Source organism: Phalacrocorax aristotelis, chromosome 16, assembly GCF_949628215.1.
Source record: "Phalacrocorax aristotelis chromosome 16, bGulAri2.1, whole genome shotgun sequence".
NCBI classification, from domain to species: domain Eukaryota; kingdom Metazoa; phylum Chordata; class Aves; order Suliformes; family Phalacrocoracidae; genus Phalacrocorax; species Phalacrocorax aristotelis.
The window spans coordinates 2572159-2600149 of NC_134291.1; the positions used below are offsets into that span (position 1 = coordinate 2572159).

At 41.7% G+C, this 27991-nt stretch overlaps 1 protein-coding gene across 2 annotated transcripts in view; it reads right to left on the reverse strand.

The window, feature by feature from the left end:
• MYH10 (myosin heavy chain 10) overlaps positions 1 to 27991 on the reverse strand; it is a 108025-nt gene that overhangs the window by 26441 nt on the left and 53593 nt on the right. For both annotated transcript variants that reach the window (XM_075111409.1, XM_075111410.1), the window contains exons 6-15: positions 18618 to 18710; positions 14037 to 14100; positions 12298 to 12396; positions 11198 to 11341; positions 10796 to 10891; positions 7238 to 7356; positions 6636 to 6788; positions 6063 to 6236; positions 4118 to 4291; positions 2227 to 2341 (exon numbers count right to left, since the gene is read on the reverse strand). In XM_075111409.1, coding sequence (XP_074967510.1) covers positions 2227 to 2341; positions 4118 to 4291; positions 6063 to 6236; positions 6636 to 6788; positions 7238 to 7356; positions 10796 to 10891; positions 11198 to 11341; positions 12298 to 12396; positions 14037 to 14100; positions 18618 to 18710 — 1231 coding nt within the window. The remainder of the gene's footprint in view (positions 1 to 2226; positions 2342 to 4117; positions 4292 to 6062; positions 6237 to 6635; positions 6789 to 7237; positions 7357 to 10795; positions 10892 to 11197; positions 11342 to 12297; positions 12397 to 14036; positions 14101 to 18617; positions 18711 to 27991) is intronic.

Sequence of the window (27991 nt, forward strand, 5' to 3'; positions counted from 1 at the left end):
AAATATTTCCTTTGAAGCAGAATTCAGTTCTAAACCAGAAATGGGATAGAGATTACTGGGAATCAGCCTTACAGAGGATGAACATAACAGCTTGTAGATATTAGAAACATGCACCCACCAGGCACCGCTAGCGACTGGACACCATTCAGCTTTTGTTTGGCCACGTACTTTTAGAAGTTTTGTAAATATATCTGTTGATTGTGCATCTTTTGTTTTGCTCCCCTCTGTCTTCCAACTATAACACAGCTATATTTTTCAAGGAGGATTACTGAAGTTAAATGTAAGCCTCCCCTCGCAGTCACTGAACAGCAGGACTGGACAATCATCCATTGGCTAAAGCCTCTGAACTCAAGCCCTCTAGTAATTACTTGAGGAAACACCACTAGCTTCCTCAAGTACGGGATGTATCATGAGTAGTGGAACTCTGAAGGCACAGCCTTCACATACACATACCTCTAAGCCTGGGGAGAAGGACACAAGAAGGATGAGGAAGAGGTTGGGTAAACTATCTAAAGCGTCTTCAAAAAGACAGTGATTTTGTTGATTTCTCGATACTTTAAAACCGTGTCCAGCTTCCAACAAAGGGAAATATTGAGGTTTTTAAATAAAAGAACAATTCCAACAAGTCTGAAAGTTTATTTTACTTACTACCCCCACTACAGCTGCAGCACTCACTCTGGTACTTCAATACATTCTTCAGCTCTCCTCCCCAAAAATACATCCACGTTCTAAAACATCCGAGTTTTGTCAATGTTGGACTGCAGAAAGAAGCTTGACAGTGCTACAAAGCTTACGCATTCTCACAAGTGCTTGGAGCTACGAGAATTATCACTTAAGAAGCAATTCTGCATCTCAACATGGAACTAGGAAGCAACAAACCTTTTTATCTGCAATGCTTAAATGCAATGCATAAAATATAGATGTATGCAGCAGCAACTGAATAGGTATGCACTCGGAGACCATTTGCCTTGTGGAGGTATACCTAAGGTTAGCATGAAATGAGAAGTTCATGCAAGCCTACGAGCAAAAATGGTTTTCCTGTAGATACAACGGCCCTGCCTTTAGTAGTCCTACTGTTTTTATATCCATTCACCTGGTGGATCATGAAGACCAGTAATATTGTCATAGAAACAGGCTCTCTGAATATTCTGAATCTCTAAGGCAGAGAAACAGCAAAAACAGAAAGACAGAAGAGCAGATACACAAGACACTTCAGTTAGTATACAGAACAGGTTTATCAATTGCAAACAGACTTAACTGCTACAAAAGCAATTAGGCCACAACATAATTCCATGCACAATTCTATTATCTGGGGAAGCAGGTTTTGCATGTTTGGACCAAAACACTTTTGCTTCTGCGCGTGTACTCATAAGGAAAGGAGCAGATACCCAACCAAAAAGTTCTTTATATGTTCATTAAAACTGCTCTCTGTAGCTGAACCAAGTTAAGTATTCCCGAGAATAAGAGGGAAACTCAGCATTAACTTACAGCATCATCTGTATCACAAGATTAATTTCCTCCTGGAATAAGAAACTACAGGATTTATATACTGTGGCAGGTAAATATACTCTAATTAATATACTGTGATGTTAAAAATTAGAATAGAAAAATCCTTGCCAGTACTTATTTGGCTATTTCTGCTTCTTGGGCTATTTTGGTAAAAATTTGATAAACACTAAGCTGATGTGCAGGTAGACTAGCTAAACAGCAGCATACAGTTAAAATAGGCAAATATTGCATTTGATTTTAATATGCAATATCTAAGCACTAGTATGGCCATTGATGAATGTTATTTTAGGGGATGCAGTTTTCCAGGATATGACCCACCACTGCATTTGAAACCACTGTGCTGGTGCTCACGTAAGACAACATTTTATTAATGGCAGGTCCCACTACAGCCGTTTACACTCAGGACTTGACCGCAGCAACTCAAACTACGAGCTTTGGACAAGATTCTACAGATGAAATTTGACACAGGGTAGCAAGTAGTCAGTGAATATCAGTTCAAGTAATGAACATGAGAAGCAGCTACTCAAGAAATGGTGCATGTGCAAGGGACCGTAGATGCAACCCAGCTTCCTCGTTGTACTTCTGGCACTAAACAGTAGAGAAAACACTGCGGATATTTACAACGTAGAGGTGGAGGGTGAGGAGGGAACAGGCACAAAGAAAGTAACTCGTCCAGCAAGGTACAAGTCGCTAACAACTTGGAGCATGATCTCTTACCATCCTTCCAAAGCTCTGCAACAAATTTGTCCGAAGACTGGTGCAGGAGTGTAGCCACATTGTCGTTCAGAGGGTCCATATTCTTCATCAACCACTCATCTGCCTTGTAGTCTACCTGTAGAGCAGCCGAGTTGCACATGATCAGGCAGACACCAGCTTTAGTTTCAAATTTACAAGCATCAAAAGGCTTTCAAAATACCATACTGATGTTTTCCTCCTATTCTCTTCTTGATGTTTGCTTGCTACGAGTTTGTTGCGCCTCCTTAGAACAGTTCAAAGTACCACAAAAAGTTATTATTCTTTTGAAAGAGTAAATGGGAGGTTTCTTAAAAATTTAGTAATCTGACTTTTTGCTTACTAATGGTTGCTATACATCTTCGGTCTAGCGTTTTTGCCAAAATCAGGCTTCACTGTTCACTGTGAAGATGTGAAAACAACTCCAATATAGATCTTAATTACTTTATCTAAATCACTAGAGAGTAAATTAAGGATGTGCTGCAACATGACTTTTTTTTTTTTTTTTAAATTTCACTATAGCAGTTATACCTAAGAGCTTTGTTTTCTTTATAGAACGAAGTGTTTATCTTGAAAGAGCCGAATCTGTGGTTTGCAATTAAACTATAGCTCAGCAGTGAACGCTCAAGGCTACCAGCATGGTTTCATCCCAAGCCCAGAGAGCCCTAGGACTCCCTAAGTCCAACACGACCTCTATGTAGACTAGCGTGTTTTTGCTTCAAACTGAAATTTCAGTTTCTAAACAAGGGCTTTGGAAGGAACGCCACATCTAAATGCTTCCAGCGCCCAAACCCAAATCAGATCCTCATCCCAGTGCTTTTTGCAGTAAGAGCTATTTTACAAACAATTCTAGGTTTGCAGGAAATACACGTTCTGACAGAAAATTGAAAAACGCCTTCTGTGAGAGGAAGACACGTAAAGCAGTGCCAGTACCCCCGAAATGCCCACTCCGCTGGCAGAAGCAAAGCATTCTGCAGAACAATTACCTTCCTGCAGCCAGGCACCAAGCTGCTTTACTTCGCTTTGATTACCTAAAGGTAACGTCTTGTTTCACAACTGATCTACTATTACCTGCAGTAATAGTGACGATTTCATTATTTCTAAGTTACTGTTTTAAATATTGATACAATAAAGTGCATGATTTTTTTATTTCCATTTTTGCTACGATTATCTACTTGGCACCACGGACATCTAAGAATAGGTAACAACAAGCCATTATTAATTTAAATGAAAATTAAAGGATGGCTTTTAATCATTCGCACAGTTTCTTCTAAATATCAGGGAAAAACTGGTACTAGGATTAAGTTTTAACTATTTATGGAAGTAATTACATAGCATGGCCCTATGGAATAGACCCGGTGATTGTGAAGGTTCCATGAAATGCTGACAAGAACCGCATGGTTATTTCATGGGTCTGTTCACACAGCAGCTGAGCTCCGTCCCCCAACGGGAAAGCAAAGACTGAACTAACAGTAAAAATTAAGATACCAGCTTACCTATAAACGGGGATATACAGAAAATCTTACATGAACTGAGGAGATAAAAGTGCAGAGGGTACTGACACAGCCCTACTTCAAGTACTACTGTCAACTTGGAAACAGATATTCAGAAGAGATTCCTTTCAACACAAATCCTGAAAAAACTCACCTGTAAGTCCTGACAACAAAATTAAAGGAAGCTGAAATGTGTGCTTAATTTATATTTTTGAATTATGTCTATTTGGTAACAGGAGTTCCATCAGAGCTCTCCGAGTATGTTCAAGAAAATGAAGCAAGGCCTCCCTCCTGCACAAGTATTTCTAAATTTGGTAGCCATAGCACATAGTACTTTCCCAAAACCAACGCTTCTAACCAAGTATTTAACATTTAACCCTTACCTTCCCTGCATAGTGAATAATGCAGAAATCCGCTTTGTCCTTGAGCTGTCTTGGCTTTTGGAACTTCGAGTGGGTTCCTTGCTCTTGGACCAATTTTTCCACAAATGTCTTGTCAGTGGCTTTAGGGAACCAGCATTCTTCATCCAGTAACGCTAACACACCAGGAGGATTTGCCTGCAGTCCAGTTGGATTTACTCCGTGTTAGTTTTTATTTATTTTAATATTCAAAACACAGCACTGAATGTCACAATAAGAAGCTGTCTAAACTGACTCAAATTTGATTTAAATTAAAACAAGCTGTGGGGGAGTCCAGTTCAATGAACGACATTGAGTGGTTCAAACAAATTCATTCCAATGAATGTTGGAGCCAGACATGAATGACCTGATCTAGTGCTGACAGGAGCCTTGCTTTGAGCAGAGACTGGAATAGATGACCTCCAGAGTTACCTTCCAAACATTTCTGCGACATGTATGTACACACCAGCTCATCCCCATCTCCACAGTAGTTAATGTCATGCTCTAATGTGGGCTAAACTCAAGACAATTATCCCTCCCAGCCACCCAATACTACTGCGGCAGCCGCTGAGCCTCCCCTTGCCAAGCCCTGGGTTGATATCCAGTAGCAGCATCCAAAGAGGTTCAGCAGGCTTAACTTGAGCAGCCAGCATAGTTTTATGTAATCCCTCTCTTTCCATACAATTTAAGCACTCCATTTGAAGGTTTGTTTATTCTTAAAGCGAAGCAGGGAACAAGCAGTGTCTGTATTTTGCAGCTGTAGAATTATTGGATGGGATCATTTTCCTCAGGAAGACAGACCAATGTACACAGGAGAGCAATGGAAAAGGGTTTATAATAATTTATACTTAATGTTTCTAATGAAGATAAAGTTTACACATTTGAAGAGAGATGTTCTATGTGCCTACTACATGGCATCACATTTACAGAACAATTATGAAGGTACTGACATTTGCTTTAAAAAAAACAAAAGTAACTTGGTGCATTTTAGGATATTCACCTAAACATCTGCATACTGAAAGCATCCACTCTTACCCCCTCTGGCTTTTGGCAGAGGCTTTACGTTCCAAAGAGGCAGAACTTTCTGAAGTTTCACGCACAAAGTGCAAACCTTTGATAACTGAAACAAGATTTCCCTTTTCCTTCTCTAAAAATACCCAGAAATGTGGCTCATGGGCTTTTCTGCTCTTCAGGATGCATAGCATCACCAGCAGCTTGTGTGCATTCTAGAATACCCACAGAAAGGTAGAGAGTAGTAACTGCAAAGCTCTACATTTAATTTAAAAGGTCATAAAATAATTTTGGCAGCATAGTTCTGAGGTGTGAAGAATGGTAACTTTCAGGAATGATGATCTTTGTTCTTCGCCTTCCCCCCTGCCCCAACCCAACTGCTCCTCTTGCTCCTGGAAGCCCTCTTCAGCTTCCATACATTGACCAGCCAGAAGAATATGTTAAAAAGCACAGTGATTAAAATCACCTTTAAGATACTGCTTTCCTACTCGCAACCCCACCCTTGAAGTTTCAGAAATTTTGCTGTTGATCTCAAATGAAAAAGTTTACCATTAAGTCCTGAAAAGCATCCCAACTGAGCCACCACTCCAAAGCTCCTATAACGCAGTGCTGCTGTTTAATATCAAAGTGACAGGACTAAAGACTACATTAGTACGGGGGGGGGGGGGAGGTATAAAAATAGTAGCTTAATATCTTTAGCTCAGTGTTCTACCCGAACATCAGGGCAAAATGCCATATGGATAAAAGCTTTTCCCAATACATGGCGTTTTAGACTTTGGATTTCAGCCTTCACGTTAATTCGCTTTTTGTGACAGCTCCGCAAGGAATCTCTGCACAGCCCTACAATTTGCAGGCAGTAAAAGACAAACCCATAAAGGGAACCTCTTCTCCTTAGAGCATTATTAATGCACAAACTTACGGGTCTTTCGATTAAGTCAATGCAAGGCTGCAGATCCAGTCCGAAGTCAATGAAATTCCACTCTATACCCTCTCGCTGGTACTCCTCTTGCTCCAGGATAAACATTGTGTGGTTAAATAACTGTTGAAGCTTCTCATTGGTGTAGTTAATGCAGAGCTGCTCAAAGGAGTTCAACTACAAAAATAACATTAGTAAGCAAGAATAATTCAGTGATGGGATTTATCAAATATCTAGAAGTCAAAAAATTTGACCTTACAAGGAAATTCCCCAAAACTCTGCAACATTGAAATACATTGTAAAGAAAAAGGGAAAACGTATTACCCGAATCTCTGATGTTCCCTGTTACATACAATTAAATAACGTATAGTAGAAAAACCCATCACTTACAAAAGAACGATTTAGACTAAAGCAAGACTTTTTGGCAGTATAAGTTAGGGTCGTCAAAGCATTTGCACGCTAGGAAAAAAGCCTCCCGCAGCCTTGGAACGTGCACGCAGGAAGCGGCGCCACACTTAGTCCTGAACGCACATGAACGGGGAAAAGAAAAAGCTGATTAGCAGCGTTTTGAAGTACCTCAAAGATTTCAAATCCAGCAATATCCAGAATTCCAATAAAAGACGCTCCCTGTCGTTTGGTCCTGTCCAAAGCTTTATTAATGCGGTGAACAAGCCAGCGGAAGAGGCGTTCGTACGTGGCCTTTGCCAAAGCTTCCACTGCAAAGTCTGCCTGAAAATCCAAACACGAAAATTTATTTACCCTGGAGAAGTCATCAAAAGAACAGAGACGTGGATGTTATCACAAATAACTAAGTAGCAGATGAAGTTTAACAGAGTTAATACCACTGAGGAATGAAAACAAGCAGTAGAAACAGTATGCAGTTTGATTAATTTTATGAAAAATTTGTCCTTAAACTGTTCCATAAAAAAATCCCCAAAAGCTCTCTGTGCATTTGATATGTACAACAATGACATTAAAGAATGAAACCAGTGGAAGGTCAAGGAAAGGGAAAGGTTTGTTCTATTCTGCCACTGATTTTTACCATATAAGAACATTTAATGAAGACCGTAAGCTTAAACAAAGCCAGTGGCAATACACACTTAATTCCAAGTCTCTTTATTAAGAGCTAATCAGGACAAGACACAGCTTCACCTCGTCTTTAAAGCATCAAAACTTACTTGTTCTTTGGTCTGGGCTTTCTGAACATAATCTCTGCCGACTTTGATGCGCGGTGTCAGTATGGCCCGGGTGAACTCCATGACATTCATTCCCAGTAGGTGGCAGAGTTTCTGTGCAACTGGAGATCAAAGTAATAAATGGAAACACTTAAATCCTCCAACCTCCACCGCAGCCAGCGACATCGGTGGAACAAGCTACTGACAAAGACTCCCATATGCCAGCTTAAAAATTGAACTGCCATTTGCAACAGCAGTCGGGGGATGCACCTCTGGCCTGTGCAGAGACCTGCCCCACCACACAGCCCGCGTCCGCAGGCTTCCATCCATCTCAAAAGCCGATGGAAGCCTCTACAGAAGCATACCACTGAATTTTCTTAGGGGAACATGGAAAACACAACATTTTGTGAAACTGCAGGGAAGTAACAGTCCACAGCCCACGTAGAAGTGTTCATTCTGTTACTTCATAGGGAACGTTCATTTTCTCATCTCCAGAAAAAGAGCACAGTATGAGGACGTCACACATCAGCTCCATCACACTACAGGTTGCTTGAAAACTGCTTCAATTTAGCTAGGTGCTGGTGTGACGCTTCTATTACAGACTACATCAAAATACATTGTTTAAAACTATTTAAACAATGGCTTTAATATTTTATATAGAACAACGATGCAAACAGCTGTGCACTTTCTTTAAACACGACGCCAGGAGAGTTCATGCTGTCTGTTATTTGAAATAACACATTACCCACACCATTGTTACATATTCTTGCTGCATCAGTCCCTTTTTCTAAATAAAATTTCCAGTAGGTTAGTGTTCCATACTGCTAAAAATGAGAGTGACACTAAAGGTATTTTTAGGTCCGGGTAAGCGTTGCCCTTCAGCAGGAAGCCCTCCACACTATACACCGAGTACCTTAACCCCTTATCTTTGTGACCTGACAGCTTGTTGGTTTACTGTCAAAATGAAAACGCTCTATTTTTACAAATCAGCATTGGAAAATAGATTTTAATATCACTATAAGACTTCCTCTCTCTATATATATTTTTGTTTGTTTGTTGGTATTAAAAACACTAGTACATGCTCTTAATATTGAGATCCTCTGTCTGGCCATATATTCCTTTGAAGTGCTCTTAAATCAACACACAACTTAATCAGTGAAATTAGGGTAGCGACACAAATCAAGCACTCCTTTCACTTTAGCTCCACAGGAGCATTTCTGTGCTTTGAGTATAAAAACACACATCAGCACATCAGATAAAACTTAGAACCTTAGGTGTCAAGTAGCAAGTGCTGTCAGAATCTTAGAAAAAAAAAAAGAACAACTTGAAAATACTAAGTAGCCAAGAGCATCAGCTTGGTACTTGGCATAACGGATACTAGATAAAGGATATTACAGATTTTAGGGAAGGAGGGGCTCCCCCCCACGCAGTACTCCAAGCACTACATTCAGCTCCTCTTTCATGAGCCTGTAACGTGGAATTTGTTGTCTCTACCTTTCCAGTTTGTATAAGCCATAGCTTAGGGAACAACAACAACCACCACAGCAGCAGAGGTAATACCAAAAATCGCATCCGGTTCAGACACTGAAGGAGGCTGTAGGCAGCATTTCAGAGCTCTGACTGAAGGAAACAAAACTAGTTTCAAGTCAAAGCTCTCTCACTTTTAAGGGTAGGACTGGTTCACGCTATTTCAGCTTGATTAGTTTTACACTTTAAAAAAGCGTAATTCATCTTGTTTGTTTATAACTGAGGAAGGTCCACTTAAAGGTGCAATCGCAGAAAGCCCTGACTATCCTGACTTGCGTTGTATTACTGTTGGGTTTTGGACATAAAATGCTGAATTACTATAGAGCAAGGATACTGAAAAGCTCGTATCATAGTTGAAGCATGAACTTCATAAGGTTGCTTATGAAGCTCTGCCCTTTCAGCAGAAAGGCTTCTTCCGAAGCTGGTAAGCATGACACAGTCCTCCAAATACAGCTTGTCCCTCCTATTCATCCAGGAAGGCTCTACAGCTTTCTTGTCATCTCTTCTACCTATACTTGAAACCGGTATTTGTTCATCTATAGTTATTACATATAGGGTAGAATTTGCTTTCCATATTCTTTGAATAGGTTCTCATCTCCACTGCCCACACAGATTCCTTCTATGGAGAGACTAGCCTAAGCTATTTCAGACACATCCCTCAACACAATGAATCACTATCGAGACACACTTATTTCTCCGGAGGAGAAACCTGTCCCAGTGAGATGTGACAGTACAGGCAACAAGAAGGGAGAGATCAGTTTCGCTCAGTGACTTCAGAAAGATACAATAACAAAGAACACATAACCAAACAAAGTAGCTTTTAAATACAAGAGAACAGAAACATGCTTTAACTGTGGTCCGAGCTTTTCAGCATCTCTGCTTTATAATTCAGAATTTTATATCTGGTATTACAAATATCCAATAGTATAAATATATTCACATCCAATACTCTAATTCAGAGTTTATGTCCAAAACCCAATGGTAATACAATGAAAGCCAAGACAGTCAGGAAGTAAGAAGCATTGGTACCTTTCTACATCACACCTTCTAAAGGGATGAGATGGTTGAGTTGTCTAAGCTGGCACTAAAAGCCCCAAAAAACTACTCCCTCACCCAACCTTTCTCCCCCACTGCAAAACTCTTAGTGCCAACTGCCAGCCAAATACCGAGTCAACGACTATTGACCTTTAATCCATGGCTGCTTGCTGGAGCACGTTGGGGCGCAGGCCACCGCCCTGAGAAGTGCCAAAAATCTGGGGCGTTGCAGTGCACTTAGGTTGCTCACAATTTAGGACAATTGCAAAATGAGACACAGGCAAGAATTTGAGTTGTGCACGTGCAGCAGGTCCTGTGGATGACAGTTCTTACTGCTCTTCCCACCGATATCACTTCACAAAGCTGGTTTTCCATGGAGCTTTTATAAGGCTGGTACTGAAGTCCTAAATGAAAAACTTGAGATTTGCTTCAGCAGCTACCTTTTTTTGTCATGAAATATACTCCTCAAAATGCTGATCGCATCGCAGGTACTAACTGATACATTAAATCTTAGTCACACTGCCGTGCCACTTCAGAAATCAGATTTTTTTCTAAATACAGCATTTTTATGTTCAGCCATTTCACTACGGAAGTTGTGCTTGGCTCCAGGGCTCTTATCATTGGCAAGAAAACCGTGGTCGAGAACCAAAGAAAACAAACCGATTTAAGCATGCGCTTTTTCCTAGTGCTTAAGTCTTTGTAGATAGCAATAAACAACACTACAACTGAAATACTTGTTCAAAGTTTAGAAGCAATGCAAACAGCATAAATTCTGTTGATGGATACTTAAATCTGTCTGCATTACGAGAATGGAAGAGGCGAGTTTTAGTAATTGCCCATTGGCTCCTACCACACCCGTCATGGCCCCTTCTTGGCACAGAATGCTATCAGGGAAGCTCGGAAGACTGCTCTGTGCTTTTAGCGACACGCATTATACAACAGGCAGGAAGAAAACTTCAGCGCAAGTTAAAGGACGCCATACAAATGGGATCAACTTACCAGTGTTCTCTGGCATAGAAGCTTGATCGGTATTTCTCTCCTTCTTAAAGGAAATATTTCCAAATTGTAGCACTGAAGACACCACTTTCAGCATTGCTGTGTTACCAAGAGACACATGCGACAGTTTAGTTGACGAGGGCTTAGCTTAACAAATTTTTCTTCTGTTACTTGTGTCACTTTCCCTCCAAATTCAAAGTGTAAGTTCAGAAAGGAAATGAAGTTCATACTGTACTTTCTGGGCAAATGGCTCTAATTCAACTCTAGCTCATGTTAAGCAAACATTTGCTGCAGGCTGTCAAGACACTGAAGCAACATCAAATTTGGTGACAATAAAGTAGCAAGTGTTTGTGTGTGCAGGAGAAAAAAGTACACTTTAAAAATCCAAAAGGCTCGATCACTTACACAAGATCTCATCATGCGAAAATCCCATGATATGCATGGCTTCCATAGTCTCCTGAAAGTTATCCTTGTCTTGTTGCCCAGGAATGGGGATGTAGCCATTAGATAAAAATCTGTAGTTGTTAAATCCTTCAAGCAGCAAGTCAGCTGTATCGGGGGGAAGGGGAAGAGACAGAAAAATAAGCTAAAGAAATGTTGTTCACACCCACCTGTACTCTGTTCTCACTAAATGTGCAAACTCTGCTTTATGAAATCAGTTCCTCAAATCTGGCTACAAGCCATTATACCAGCTTCTGAAACTCTAAAATTATGAGCGTACCTTCGAAGCTGAAGCCAGATTCCCAGAATCTCTATCTGTAGCAACCTACATGAGCTCTTTAATGCATTAAGCCTGTAAACAGAGCACTGCCTGACTCAGACCCAGCGCAATCTCAAATCCCTATATGGAATATCCTAAAAGGAGCATCTCTGTTGAAAGGTAACAGACACAGGCAGAAACAGAGTTAGGTATTGATGATTACCACATTGAGGATGCTAAACACCCATTTATCTAATACAGCAAAGGAAAGAGTGGATTGACTCTCTGAAGTCTGTACCTTCATATAATTTCACTTATCATAACCTAACAGAAAGTCAGTTATGGGGGGGAGAAGGAAAAAGGAAAAAGGAAAGAGCAGAAGATAACCAGCTTATACTGCAATGGCTGAAGAAAGCCGCAGGGTTTCATTACGTTTTGGTAAAATGGCTGCTTTTCTGCCCAGTTTGAAGGCATGGCCCAGAAGAGATACGGCTGTCACTGCTGACCAGGTTTGTTATTTATCAGCTAGAACACTGCAGTATCAATACAGCGATTCCCAGCCAGAGGCTGCCCAAAACGGGCTTTGTCACGTAGGAGCCGTTTGCTTGAAATGCAACAGTCCGGACAGCATACTTGATAAGAGACAGAAGTTATTTCAAAACAAAGCCACCTGGCTTTTCATGCTTGTTTTAAAATTCACCATTTCAGGACCAAAGAATTAGTTCAAACACGACTACGTTACCACTGAAATAACAAACGCGCCAGGCAGAAGCAACAGGCTTACAAAATGAAATTCTCAACTTACACTTCAGGTGTTCTCCTGCTCCAGCTAGCAGTTGATAGAAGATATGAAACGTCCGCTCATCCTTAGCCTGACGGACAGCGCGAGACTTTTCCAACAAGTCTGGTTATAGCTAGTCAAGGATATTCTACAATTTTTGTTTAAAAATGTCCAAGGCAAACCAAACTTTCAAAGCAGGCTATGTAATTACTTTAAGACCAAACAGAACTTTAACAGTAATGACAGGACTACGTCCAATATCAACTTTCCGTAACTTTAAATATGAGATTTCAAATTCAGGCTGGTAGACGCCCACGTTTCATTTCAGCAAACTCATTTCTTGGATGTTGACTGCATTTCCCTGCTACATGCGGCTGACAACGGTCTGTGATAGATCAGCTGAAGCCGAAGTCAAAGGGGGAGCTGCCCGTTCTTTTTCAATCACCGCTTCTATTAAGGTAATTGCTGAAACTCTTAATACCAAAACCCCAGCAGCTGCTGAACTCAGAAGTACTTTATCTGAAGTGCCTTTGTCATTTCTTTCAAGCATTGCATTTTTATATACAACCTGCACTGCCTTTAAACAGCTCCCAAATTCAATTTGTGCCGCAGACAGTGTCTAGAAAACTGCCATAAGCTGTAGTGTTATTTAACTTTCATTTCTTGATATTCCACATTGGAAAACAAACGTGGGGCAGGGATGTGAAGTGACACAGGTTACAAGCCATGATGAGTTCTTGTGATGAAGAAAAAATTCCCCTAAGAGTTAAGTCCTGTTTTCACAGAGCTCGCGGCAAAACAATTCATCTGAGCTTTCATAAAAGTAAAAACTGCCTTCATTCCTGCACCGAGTGAAAAAATCATTTATCATTAAAGCTTATTTTGAATAAACTATGGATCTTTCCCAGCCTTATTGGGAAATTGTATTTTGTGACAGTTCCAAACATTCAGTGCACCTAAAATTAAGCAGTTTAACTCCGAGCAACAGAACGAAAGCTTAACTGCAGCACTGTTTCTGATTAATACTCACATGATATTGTTTACTAAGACTTCCGATTTCATAAATTTATGGCCACCCTATTGCTATGCACCAGGAAACTAAACAAACTAAAAAAAATGTAAACACACATTTTTAGTATAAAGAAAACAACGTTAGAGAAGGGCTTTCACTACAAGTATTTTTACTTCTTACACAATCATAAATAAAAATGAACCTTAAAGCTAAAACTGAATTAGGCTTCAGTATTAATGCTAGTAGGTCTCGTGCTGTTGAGCCCTCGCTGGTATCTAGAAGGCCTAAGAAAAGAGAAGGTGTCCCAGCACTTCCAGCTCTACCACTTTATAACGAGCGTCACCTCCTTCCAGGCAGAGAGCTGCTTCTGCAGCACTGACGAGAGCAAAACCAAGCTTGTGGCACAATACAGTAGCTCAGCTTCTGATTAGGAAGGCCTTTTTTTCTAGAAACGTTCATAAAGCAAGCACTTTAAGTGGCTTATCTACTTAATACACCCTGCTTTTAAGGCTAGTCTGAAAGTCCAGCAGATTTCAGAGTGCTAAATTCTGAAGTATCCCATTCCTAAGCACGAGTAGGCACGCTGACTCTATGATATTCGATCGGCTATTCTGAAACAAAGGAAGAGATGGATGTTGCTGGGAATGCAGAAATGTGGTAACCCTTCACTGCATTCCAATGAGTTCTAGGGTTAAAAGCAAAACAATCAGGAAACCTGCATTTTACAGTGATGTGGCGTGAAGTAGGATACATGTCTCAATGTTGGCCCCAACAATATAACCAGTAACATCAAAGTTAATCCTAATGAACTTGCCCTGCAAAGAAAAGAGATTTTTAACTATTAAATTTTTTATTAGGACAAGAAGCTGTCTATATAAAAACATAATCCTACTTGCATTCATATAAGAAGCATTTCACACAACTTCAAATGAAATCTTTTCCCTTCAACATCCTCAGTCATCATTTCAATCTAATACGATACACTGCACATAAACGTCTCCTAAAGATTAAAAAACTGGTGTTCTTGATATGTTTGTCATCCAGACTCACGAAAAACTTTTCTGAAAGTGAAGCTCAATTTCTCACATTGACAAAACACAATGTCTGAGGCTGAAAGCGACACTGAGATTTTAAGTGCACAGATTTCTGTAGCGAACTCATCGGTGCCTAAAGGTGCTTTATCTGCCGCAGCCCTGAGCCTCGGTGTGCTGCCCAGCCCAGCACACTCTACTTGCATTTCCAAAATCAGGCTGGCTCCTATCTGCATGGCCTTTCTTTTATAACACTTGGTAAGGAAAGGACTGAGAGTGTCCTGGTTTTGGCTGGGAGAAAGTTAATTTTCTTTCTAGTAGCTGGTACAGTGCTGTGGTTTGGATTTAGGATGAGAATAATGCTGACAGAACACTGATGTTTTCATTCCTGCTGAGCAGAGCTTGCACGGAGCCAAGGCCGTTTCTGCCTCACACCCCACCAGCGAGGGGCTGGGGGGGCACAAGGGGCTGGGAGGGGACGCGGCCGGGACAGTGACCCCACTGACCCCAGGGATGTCCCACACCACACGGCACCATGCTCAGCGTATAGAGCTGGGGGAAGAGGAGGAAGCGGGGGACATTCAGAGTGATGGTGTTTACAGAATCACAGAATGGTACTGGTCTTGTCTTCCCAAGTAACTGTCAGGTGTGATGGAGCCCTGCTTTCCTGGAGATGGCTGAACACCTGCCTGCCCATGGGAAGGAGAGAATTAATTCCTTTGTTTTGCTTTGCTCGCATGTGCGGCTTTTCCTGTTAAACCGTCTTTATCTCAACCCACGAGTTTTCTCACTTTTACTCTCCTGATTCTCTCCCCCATCCCACCAGGGCGAGTAAGCGAGCGGCTCTGTGGGGCTGAGCCACTGGCAGGGGTTAAACCACAACAGAGAGACACAATATACCCACGTCTTCCACATACACTTCCTTTTCTTCACGAAGGACCAAATAAAGAGCACATTTCCCACACGTAGAGCAGTTCTTGGAAAAAAAAGGTGTTGCAAGTGGATATATTATACCAATTTTAAGCCACATCAGTTCCCCGATCTGTCACTTTGCTGCAAACATTCCCAACAGGACAACAGGCTCTGGCTGGGAGTTGGACCACTTTTAAGAGCACCATTACTATATTTCAAGTTTGTGCTCCTGAAACACTTTGGCACAGCCCTGGTTGCAGACCAGAGGAAACCAGTGGGAATACCCAAAGACTACTCTGGGCTCTCCGTTTTCATTGCATCCAATTTCTTCAGTCCTCTATCCACATACTAACAGGATTTGGAGACAGGGAACATCACAGCAGTTTGCTAACAACTGCCGAAACGCTCTCGATGGTACCTGCACGAAGCCACCTGCCGATATCTTTCGCAGACGCCTCTGAAAGCGCTCTTACAATCAGTACCCAAATTTTCATTTCTGACTGATCAGTGCTATTGGTATGTTGAAGTGAATTCCTGTTTGGCAGATCCATTCAGCTCAGGGACTGTAGTTCTGATTTTCATATTAGGTATTCTACCCTACCAGCTTATAGAATATATGTATTCTGCCAATGGCCCGCCCTAGTAGGTGTGCATTGGGGGTATATTGCCATGCTGCAGGCTGACACCTGCACAAGCTGCTGCAGTCATTTGGGCTATTGCGACTTCTCACCAGAACGCCCGACCCTCCGCGACTTCCCTGATAAAGCCCGTTCATGTCAAACACACTTGTGTGCACAAGCGTGACCAAGTTTCTCCCCCTAACCACACCAGTGAATCCAGAGAAAGGTACAGCCTCCCTACCAGCCTTATCCTGACTTAGCCTCAGAGCAAAGCAACTGCTCCGGGACTGTGGTTGTACAACTTCAGCTCAAAGTTATTTCTCCAAAGTTTCAAGAAAACTGATGGAATACTTTAAATTAGCTTCAATGGTTAGTCCCTACTGCTTGATCTGCAGCTTGGTTGGAAAGGCAGAGGCACTAAAATGACCGTGCCAAGGAACGAGGCTTATTTCCAAGCATGCCCTGTCAGGGACCGGCACTTGAACTCATGTTTCTGAGTACAAAGAAACAAAGCACTCTAAGCTCAGCTTGTAACAGAAGCATTTATAGTTTTTGCTCAGTAACAATTCCAGAAAGCTATATTTGTAACTGTCACAAAGAATGAACTGACGTTTTCCTGAAATTCAGCCAATAGGCTAGATATAACACGCATGTGTCACCACTAGCATGTCAAGAACGGCAGCTGACAACTTTTTACCCCGAACAGGTACCACAGAGCCTTCTTAGAATGACGTGGCTTGAATTTGCCATGTTGCATATCAAAACAAATATGACACATTACGTAAGGTCTAGTCAGTGACATTTTCTGATATAATTCAGAACCACTTTACTCTGTTTCACCCTTAAAAGTTACCTAATTTCTGTTGTCAAGTTACCAGTTCCACGAACAAAAGTAATTGAGAGGAAATGCAGTGATTACACAAGCTGACACATCAGAAGAGGGGACCCACAAGCTCCCTGCTTCAAAGTTCAGTCATCGCTGAAGTCTGTACTAGAGAGGTCACTTATTTAGTTCATCTTCTTAAAAGCAAAGCATTAATACATCCTTTTAGCTAGCACTGGCAAACCTTGCTGTGAAATCTTTAATTATCAGTCAGAGCTGTAGCAGTGCTCACCTCACCACTGAATTCTGTTTCCACTATCATTATAGCACAAAGTACATGGCTTTGTAAAACCCACATCAGAAGGAAGCATTTACTTGTGCAGTATGAACCCAGCAAGCCCACTCTCCTGTCCACTGCAAACTAGAGGCTTTCTGAAACCAAGAAAGCACTGCTTTTGGTAGAATAAAATAAAAAATTATTGCGATTTGACACCAGCCTTATTCCAGCTCTGTCTGGTATTACCAGCAAGTAGGGAACAGGCTGCCATCCTCGCGCTGCCTGGTGAAGTCTGTCAAGCCTGCATGGGCTGAACAACAGCACTTCTCACTTTGTGGGAGGGTATATATTTTTTAAGTTGGTTTTAAAATGGTTGTTAAAGATTATTTCTTCTGCATGAGAAGACACCATCTGGAGTGCATTATACTTGCTCCTTTACAAAAATAGAGCTGGAGCCATCTGAGTGATTATGTTCATGATGGCGATGCAGACTTCAATGTAATACAAACCAGATGCTAGCATCTTTCAGGAAAAAAGCATCCTTGTTAAATTAGTACAATCTTTGATGGATTCAAGACGTAACAAAGAAATTATTGCGCAGTGAAGCCTGTTGGTATTATAAATCCTATACCCAACATACATAAGCATCAAGCAATACTGTAAATAATATGGCCATAAAGTTATCAAAGTTGAATTCCTGTAGCACTCCACTCTCCCGTCTTGATCAAAAAGGCTAAGGGATTTAGTCACAAAGTTTTCCAGAGTCCTTATTACTGGAGCCGAGTTCATACATTATAAATCCAAGCAACTGTTAAAATGTCAAGGCAGCCAAGAAATCTTTCATTTCTTCTGTAAATTTTAGTTTGTCCTCGCAAGAAAAAAAAAGATTTAATACCTCCTATACAGTTTTAAAGTTGTACTAAAAACATCTTTCCCCTGAAACAGGAGATGGCTTTTTTTTTCCTTCAAAGGAAAGGAAGTTTTAAGAAGTGGTAAATGGCTATTCACGCCGAGTTCCACCACTCTTTAAAACAATGGAACACATCAAAAGCGGTTATCTGCCACCAAACCAGCACATCGACAGAAGGCACCGACCCAACAAAAACATCAGCCAGCTACAGGAGTGCCCAACGCCTTGGATAAGTCATACTGTCTTTTTGACTTTCCTTCAGTAAATCAGTTGGACAGAAGGGCACGGAAATTTAGAGAGGTTTTTATGTTGAACTTTTGTGCTTTTTTTAAAAAAACTTGAGGAGGTACTCTCCAAACCAATCAACTGATGAAGTCACAGCTGTTGAAAAGGCGGCTACGTATTTAGCCAAATCCCATGTTAATGCCACACTCCTTCATACTTCATAGTAGTTCACAGCAGTAATTTGTGCACACAAGCCACAGTTGAGCTCTACGGCATAGATACATTTGTTACACTATGAACACTGCTGTCAGTTCGAGGGTGGTTGAAGTTAGAAACTGAATAAAATTAATATATTAATTATTATTGCCCATGACCCCGACATGATGCAGAAAGCACCGCAAGAGAACCTGAATTTGTGGAGGAAAGAGAACAAAGACAGCTTCTGATACTAATTAGATAAATTCCTAAAAAGGGAACTTCTTCACAAACAGCAGTCCAGGTTTACAGATGCTAAAGAGAAAAGGACTAACTCACAAAGCGGGAGGAGTTGTCGTTTTTCACTGTCTTTGCATTCCCGAAGGATTCCAGAATGGGATTCGCCTGCAGAAGCTGACGCTCCAGCTCCCCCTGAAAACCACACAAACAGAAAAATGAACAGACATAAGTAGAGTGCCCAGGCGATTACGGGGTCCCATATTCTGCTTCTTCCTGACAGTCACTTTACCCAGGTTGTGGCAGTGATACCACCTTCAGAAGGGAGTTATTTTTCCCCCTCTCACTTCTCAATCCGCTGATAGTCTCCTCCATCCAGTGAAGAATGCGTTTTGGTTTTTTGTTGTTCTGTTTTTGTTGGGGATTTTGGGGGATGGGTTGGTTTTGTGGGTTTGGGTTTTTTTGTTGTTTTGGGGTTTTTTTGGTTGTTGTTTTTTAAACAAGCACACAGACACACACAGAGCTGTGATGGAATAGGACTCAGTGGATGTTGAAAATCATTGAACATGGAAAAGAAAATTCACATTTAGGGCTAATGAAATTAGGCACAGACTTCGAGTGCTTAAGAGGAAAAACTAATTTAACTGTTTTAAGATTTTACCGCCAGGTTATTCTCAAGCTACCCGTTTAGTGATGTGACAGCATAGCTACTTGGAGTACCTATTTTTCAAACCTACTTTCAAATCAGTGCAATACTCCCTCCCAGTCAGCCAGACCTTCGCGTCATTGCAACATCTGACCTGAGCGCACCTGAGAAGCGCGGCAGAACGGCGTAAAGGGAACCGAGCAACACCAAACGCAGAGCTCGTTTTCCAGTTGCTCAATTCAGCCAACATTGCTCAGTATGTTTAATGGATTTTTTTAAAAATGTTTCTTTAAGTTCAAGCCAAATGATGTAGAAATCAAAGTACTTATCTTAAGGAAATTGCACAACAGCTTTTACAATTGCTGTCCATGAGGAGGTCTGGTAACAAAAAATGTCTGTGCTGCTTCCATGAGCCCAAGAGGCATGTACGTACACAGGAAAATACGGTATTGTCTTCCTGCTCTAAATGATGGGTTAAAAGAAAAATGAAGCTGTCTGGAATGCAGTCTCAAAAACTAATATGTGTGTTCAAAAACCTGCTTTTTCCAGTTATTTATAGCAGAGATGAATAAAGGTCCCAGACTGAGCATCAAAGAATGGGAAACGTAAGTCTCTGAAGGCTTCCACGTGAGGTCAGTTCTTACACAGGAGTTCTTAAAATTCACTAGTTAACACCTAAAAGAGGCTTTTGTTTGTGCATTGCAATATATTTCAAGTCCTCTTGGAAACTAACGGCTGCTTGTTTTTTTAATGTGACCTCAAGTTATCTGCTCAAAACTCATTTACTTCCAAATATATTCCCTTTGGGGCTACATATTCTCTGAATTCTGAAATAACTGAAGAAGAAACAAATGCGTGAGCCTTAGCCCAGAGCACACTGAACACGACTCAGGCCACAGTGCCTATGCACGATATGTTAGGTCTGCCAACGTTGCAGTTCTCAGGAGCAATTTTAAATCGACAAAAAAAAAATCCACAATTGGAGAAAAACTACACCCCGTTATAACCACTACAGGCACATCTGCGGTTTATATTCTAGAAGTTTCCTATGTAAACGCATCAGTGGGAAAGCATTTGCTCACACCATTCCTCCTGTTCCCCTCTCCCAACCACACTGTCAGCTCCTGCTAAGACACCAAATATAAAAATGAGAAGCTTGCTTACCATCCTCTACACAGCTTGAAGTAAACCACATTACGTATATTAAACACAGCAAGCATGCCACAGCTTACATTTCAAATTCTAGCTATTCTGGAAAAGAAAGCACACCAACTTCAAAATTGGACTCCTCCACAGAACGTCGCCGTGCCACTTGAAAGCACCGCGCTGTGGGCACGCTTCGTCCAGGCTTTAAAGTGCTTCCGTGTAAACACAACCTTCATTTGGTTTTGAACAGAGGAACTTCTGCAATGCCTCATAAGATAATTTTACTCAAATTGTCCAACTGAATGCAAAAGAGTTCTTAGAAGCTCATTTTTACCATCCTCATCTCTGAGGATTTGAAGAAAGCAGCCAGCTGGGTCCTCAGGTGTGGGTGAAAGCCGTGAGCGAACTCGGCGAGCCAGCCTCTGCGGTTTGCACGCGCAAGTAGGCTCGTCGTAGCCATCACTAAGAAAGAGCAAACCTCTCACACGATGTTAAGCGGCTTCTGATTCAGCAGTTTTCATTTTTAGATGAACTGCTTTTACAGCCAAAAAACAATTCTTTTTTTTAGAGGTGTTCAGTGTTTTTGGAAAGAGGGTAGGTTTGGCCCATAGGCGTGCCTCCTGCATAGGCACCTGAACAGAACGTGGAAAAAGCAGTATGGCAGTAGTATGGAAGAAGTGAAGTCATGCAGTATTTCATGCAGGGCAACACTGAGGTAAGGACAGGTTATTGTCTCAGTTTCAGAAAAACCAGCATCTCAGTGACTCAGTTCGACGTGAAGCCTGGGTGAGGCAGGGAAAACTACATGCTACTCACATACAACAGGGGTCCACTCTGTAGTTCAAAATGACATTGAAACAGAAATGTTAATGGTTATGGTTTATGCAATATCAGCACTTCTGGATTAGCATGTTTCCACTGATACATTCAAAATGTTTGCCAACAAACGGTTTATTTCAACCCTGACATGATAACTCTAAGCAAAAGGAGTGTTCAAACTAAACACTGCTCCATCTATTTTTGGAACAGAGAAATATTTTAGTAAAAACGCTTAGAACTGACAGGTTTGCAAGGAGGGAGGATTAGGTTAAGTACTAAGAATGTCTGTAACTTCTGAAAATGAGACCACGGGCTCCGGCGCATGATTGGGTTACAGGGGTTGAACAAAGTTACCGCACCAGCAAAGGCATCGCAGCTGTCCATGGGATTTCTTTTTGCTTCCAATATACCAGACCTAACTTGATGTTTCTTTGATTATTTTCCTTTCCACTACAGTTTAAGTTGCACTGCAGTCAGCTTTCAGGAAAGTGTAAGGGGAAGAATACCATCAGCTAAACTCACTCATGGCGGCTTCTTCAGTTACCAAGCCTTGGTTACACCACACGAGCTGTTGCCAAGCTTTTCCTTTATTTAAAAGCTCATGGCCACGACCAAAAGGCATCACTTACCATCTCAGGTTAGTGTGTGGAGCGTTTATCTTGCATAACAGGTGGCAGGAATTGTTTCTCTCTTTCCACAGCCTTACCCTCAACTCCCACCTAACCCTCCTCTTTACGCTCCTTCACAAGCACGCTCCGCAGCGCTGCCAGAACTGCAGCTCCCACTCTCGCACAAGAGGTGGTCTAGAACAGACCGGCTACTGCTGCCCGCGGGGAGGGCGGGATTAGGGGAGCGGGAAACGGGCAGCATTGCCTGCATGGCGGCTCCAGCCAACCTGAGGAATAAGAGCAGCTGAAGCTCTGACATTAGTTCAGGCAGCAACACTGAACAGACACCACGTCGCTCAGACCACTTATCCTAGGAAGTCAGGGGAAACGCTTGATTTCAGAAGACAATTGGTTGTGCCAAGCCTTTTACACTTGAGATCAAAGTCTTTATCAGGTTATCTGAGAAGCTAGACAAATATTCAGCCAAAGCACTAATCAAAAGAGTTTTGTAGCTTCCATTAATCTCTTATTTAGTACTTTGTTTAATATTAAAGCAGCGCTCTGCACTCCCTCGGCAGCACATTAACCACGCATACACACCGCATACTGGAGGTCAGCTAGGGAGAGGGTGAACCTCTCGCTTCAGGACAGAGCGACACCACTTGGAAGTGGGGAGAAGTGCTTTGCAATGCTGAGGAACTTGTAAGCCATTCATTCACTAGTCCTCTCTCTCAATGCCAGTTAAATATTTACAGGGTTTGCTATTGGCTGTGTACCTCTACAGGATTTCCCATGTTCGAAATACAAATCGACAGAAAATAGAAGAATATATATCAGTTTGCCTACATAACTTTAAAAGCATAAAGAAAAACACTTGCCTGATGTTTCACGGGTTTAGGTGATTCGGGCTGTTCATTGCAAACAAACAAATGCATATGTTAGCAAGCAAGCATTCCAGCTGCAAGTTACATCCCAAATTATTAATGTCAGTAGGTTTAGTTTAACTATATACTCACTCATAGAAACTCATAAACTCATAGAATTTAAATTAATTCTAGAAAAGCAGTGATTTGCTTGTCATTGCATGCGCAAAATACTAAAACCCGTGGTTTTGCAACGGGCTAATTCCAAATAAAACATGAGATGACAGACGGACCTTGAGCAGCAAGGAAAAAGGGCAATCGTTTAATTAATTGTGCGCTGCTTTCCACAGGTTTGCCAGACAACATCAAAAAAAGAAACCCACAACACAAAGTAACTTTCTCTACATCCTCGGTCACTGCAAGGTGGTTTTCTATAGATAAGATTATAATTATTCTTCAAAAATCAAAAAGGTTATGAAAGAACCGAGAGGAAAGCAATCCTTAAGGAGTCTGGGCTTTTGTTTTTGCACTCTATTCCGAGTATTTAAGAAATGCAAACCTACAATCGAGACAAAAGCTTGTTTCTTTCTTTCGAGAATGACTGTCCACATGAGAAGCAGCAAAATCTTAAACTGGAGACTTTCAAATTTTGTGAGGAAGAAGGGTAAATGAAACACCAATATAATAAAGTAAAATAACAGCCCTCTAAATTCAAATTTGCGCAGATTCTGCAGAAATGAAGACGTTTGACTCCATGATTACTTCCTTGGCTCAGTCTGCAGGTTTCATGATCTTGAGCTTCACACCAGAGAGCCTGGGGGAAAATACTGTGGTGAAACTCACAGACCAAGAAATTTTCATACCAAGCCAGACGCTCTCTTCCTCCATTTATGTCTATTATTTTAAACAACTAGCACTGGTTTAGCGCAGAATAAGATTTTTGACAGAGGTCTGTAAAGCAGCTGGCAAAGGTTTGGCTTATTCAGCTACGTGATGTGAATTTTGCAAAGCTGCATCATAGCTGCTCAGAAAACGACTCGGGCATCTAAAAAAAGGTTAGATGCTTCAGTATGAAACTCTCTCATTCCGTAGGGACCTAGGAGGCATGTCGCTTGCTTATCTGCAGACAAGACGAACTACCCTCTCGGGGCGTCCGTTTCTGTCCTCACCAGAAACAGAACTGAGCATAATCAGACACATATTTAACTTCTCTGTGTTTAAATTAGGGCAGTTAAAGCTCATCTGGGAAGTCCTTGCTAAGGGGAGCTTCAGTCTGAGAGAGCCTACCCGAGATCATGTACTTCAAAACCAATTATGTTTCTTTTGAAATTAATAAAGTAAATTAAGCAATATAGCATTTCAGCTACAAAGGCAAATGCAGTCACTGAAAGCAATCGTTAACCTGAAAGTACCAGTAATTCTTTCTGAAGCTTAAAATGGCACCACCGTGAAAGCTGGATTTCAGTGAAAATAGAGAGGGTTTGGGGTAGGAAGGCTTTGGGGAGAGGAAAAATGAACAACAGTCTAATTCCATTCATTTGAACCAGAGGTACATAGTACCAGGATGACTGGAAGCGGGGACAGCAGCGGTGGATGGATGCAGTTGTTTACAGAACTTAACTACTTCACATACTACCATGATTGAAAACATCTGCTGATTTCATCTATTTGATCACGAATAGGGTCCAGGTATGTCCATAGTCTACAAGTGCAGCTGTGAGCATTCCCCAACCTCCCGCAGCCTGGATAACGAGCAAGTTCATGGCCGCCCCTGGGCCGTAAGTGAAACCAGCACTTTTCCTTCTTTTGGAAAGTCATGTATGTAAATTTTTTTTTCCTTCACTATTTCTATATCTTGCACTGACTTCTCTCCCCATCCAAAACCACAAAGTCTGTAAACTAAAGCAGAACTTAGGAGTCAGAATTAAGGCTCACTACTTAACCATATTACAGCAGCTCTAGCACATGGATTAACAACACAATTTCATTCTTTTCTCCTTCTCATCTCACTTAGCACATATGGGAGTAAAGAGGCACAAAAAAAAAAAAAAAAGTCTCATTTTCCTCCCTACCCTCCTTGCTTAGCCTGTCCAAAACCCTCTCTAGGCACATCAGCCTCCTCCCCACACTCATCAGTTACCTCTCCTTGTATTCTAAATACCCTTTTCTCCACACCTCCTGAGCCTACAGAAGAATAATTGAGGGGGAAAGGGAAGAGGAGCATGGGGCAGCCGACCAGTCCAACAGATACCCATGTGGGGCACCTTTGGTCTGGGATGCCTCAGCAAAGCACAATGGTTGCCTTTATAAAGCTGGTCCATGTGTGGCACGCTCAAACAGAATAAACCACAATGGGCTTGGTGCAGACAAAATATTCAGATTTACTGGCAAAGTTTTTAACACTACCAGCCCACCCCCCGCCAAATTCTGTAGAGCTCAAATCTGTTGGATGTGAAGCTAAAGTTTTCAGTTCTTTACAACATATCTTTCATCTTCTCTCCCCTGTTACACGCTCACTAGGCTGTACATGTGTCAGTTCTGACTCTCAACCAAGCACACCACAGACAGGGATTCAGCCTCACTTCCATCCCACCTTCAGTCTTTAGATAACCCTATGCTCATAGCTCGCTGCCAAGTACTTCTCCCTCCCCTCCATTACTTTGCTCTAGAAAGCCCAGGCTCTATTCCTAACTTAAGGGACTACCTTAGCCTCACCTCACTCTGACAAGTCTCACAATTACTAAAGCTTCTACATTTTTACCATCTCCACCTACCCACACTTCCTAGCCCAGTGCCCAAGACAAAACCTTTAATATTCCTTGGGATTAAATGGGAAATGAGACAGCGCGGCTGCAGAGTCAAACACTCAGAAGTTAGGAAATGCTAGTACTAAGGTTGTTCGGCGCTGTAATTCCACCCTCTGTGGTTACAATATATTGCTGACTCCAGTTCCCACAGGACCCCTGTCTGAGGATGACAGGCCAAGGGCTGTGCCGGACTCATCTGTAGGCACACAGCCACTAGCTGTTAGGCAAGAGGGCTGTTGGGCAAGAAGAGTCTCATGGACAAGCAGCTGAATGCCAAACATGATGAGGATGCCCAGGGGATGGGCAGAGCTCCTACATGATGCTCCTCTCATAAGCCAAGCATTTCACAACCAGTGCTGCTGAAGAATGTGCTTGGGGAGCATCTGTGGCATGGCAGAACGTCAGTGCTGCGCTGGCCACAGCCTGAGGTGTCAAACTGGGGGCTACGGTTGTCTGTAATGCTCTTACAGCATTACAGCCAGGCAAAACAGACTAAGTGAACCCTAGACTTCTGAACAGCGTTGGGAAGATAATTATTCCTTCATCAGCGTACAAATTGCTTCATAAAAGAAAAAAATCCATGCAGCATTTGAAACAGTCTCAGTAACATGAATGTCACTGATAATTTTTAACAGGATGCATAAAAATAAATCCATGACTAGTCTATTTAATAAGCATGTTTAGCATCTTGTCTGTGCACAAGATAACGCAAGAGTTGTACAGATGGGTACTGTGGATCACCAGCAGCCCTCTACAGTTTTCTAATGAATATGTAAACAGGAACAAATTAGGGCTGCATATGTAAACCAAATTCTAACACTTCCTAACTTTTGAGCGTTAGGTGTGTAGGTTAGGCATTCTTTGCAATATATAAAAAATTAATTGTTACAGAACAAGGGAGACTCGTTTGTATTTTCAAAGCCATTTTGGTTGCGCAAACATTTTGCATTTTTCACAGACATACACTTAATTTGGTGCTTACTGTGGTACTGCACTGAATGAAGTGCACGATCAAAATATCAGGCTTTTATTCAGGACACTACCCTATTCTTTTTACTGTGCCTAAACTATGTTTTGCAAAGAGTAAAAACTTTTTTAGTCTTCACCATGACAGTCATCGATGGTTCACAAAGCAGCTGATTACAACAACCACCTTTAAAACTGTCGAGATGACCACCACCATCCTGTTTGATCACACCTCTAAGCAGACAATTAAATTGCAGTTCAACCAACTATTTAAGTGGAATTAGCCAAGACTGCACTAAAAAGGCCAGCTCATCCTTCCCTTCGCTGACAGTTTCCACCTCAACTTTCTCCTTTCCTTTCTGTGCCTTCATTTCATACCAGTCATGCAGCCACACAAACAATGGAGGAAACTAGTTTCATTTAAAGCCAGACGGACTTCAAGAACACTAGTTCGAGCCTGCATCAGTCTCCAAGCCCAGTGAGCAGCCACAGGAATCGTTACGATGACGAAGCTCAGAAAAGGATACTTGTTTCAGCAGAGGTATGGCACAAAGTGCTCAGGGAAACAGCATGGGAAAGGCCAAACGAACATGGAATACTTCTTAAACAATCAAAACTAGGGCTTCCAGTGGTTAAGCACTGCAACAGGTTTGCAGAGAGGCTGCATAATCTCTATGCCTTGAGATTTTAAAAACTGAGTTTACAAGGTCTGGGGCAATGTAATCTAACTTTGAAGGAATGTACATTTTGAAAGGAGGCTGGACAAGAGGCTTTCAGAAGTCTTTCAACCCGAGGTCTTCCGAGTTGTCAATAGCGTATTTAGAGGTACGGGGTACAAACCCTGCCCAATTTCTTTCTCTGCAAAATTCCCTTCTCCCCCAAAAAGATGTAGGCAATTTTACTCCTGTAATTGGAAATTGGGAAAAAAAATGCTGGTTTTGTTCAAGGCTGCACAGGGGTAAAGGCAAGAACACTGATAAACCAAAACCCAGACAGAACACCACGTCTGAGGGCTGACGCTCTAAGCAGCATTCCCCAGAGCCACGTCTTCTCCCAACACACAAGACAATGCCATGAACATACACATGAAGAAACTTCATTCTAAGGCCTGTAACTAATGTGGGCACCACCTGCGCCACACACAGACCGCGTGATAAATACTTAGATTAATTTTGTTCTTTTCCAGGTGATAAACCAGCAACAGTTTGAATAAGTATCAACACACAGGGTCACGTTATTTGCTCTCGATTAAAGCAAAGATTTGCGTTTCCCCATACGCGTAACTAGATTTCTCCAGATCTGCCTGCAGAGCAATCTTTCCTTCTTTCCCTCTTCAAATCCTTGCTTTTTTTCTTCACAGATTGGTCAAAACTCTTTTTCCAGGACTTTGAGTCTTGGCACATTCAAGAATGTCTTAACGTTAAGCACCATGTGCTGGAAGGTACAGGAATTGTTGCTGCTAAGTCAGATGATATAGGTTGAAAGCTTCCAGCCACCAGACACCCCTGCGGTACTACTGCAGAAAAGCAGGCGTACACCAGTACCGATTACAGCAAGCTACTTGCTCGTAGCAAACATGAGTTAACTTCACTGCAAAGAGATCCAAGTGCTCGTAGCAACA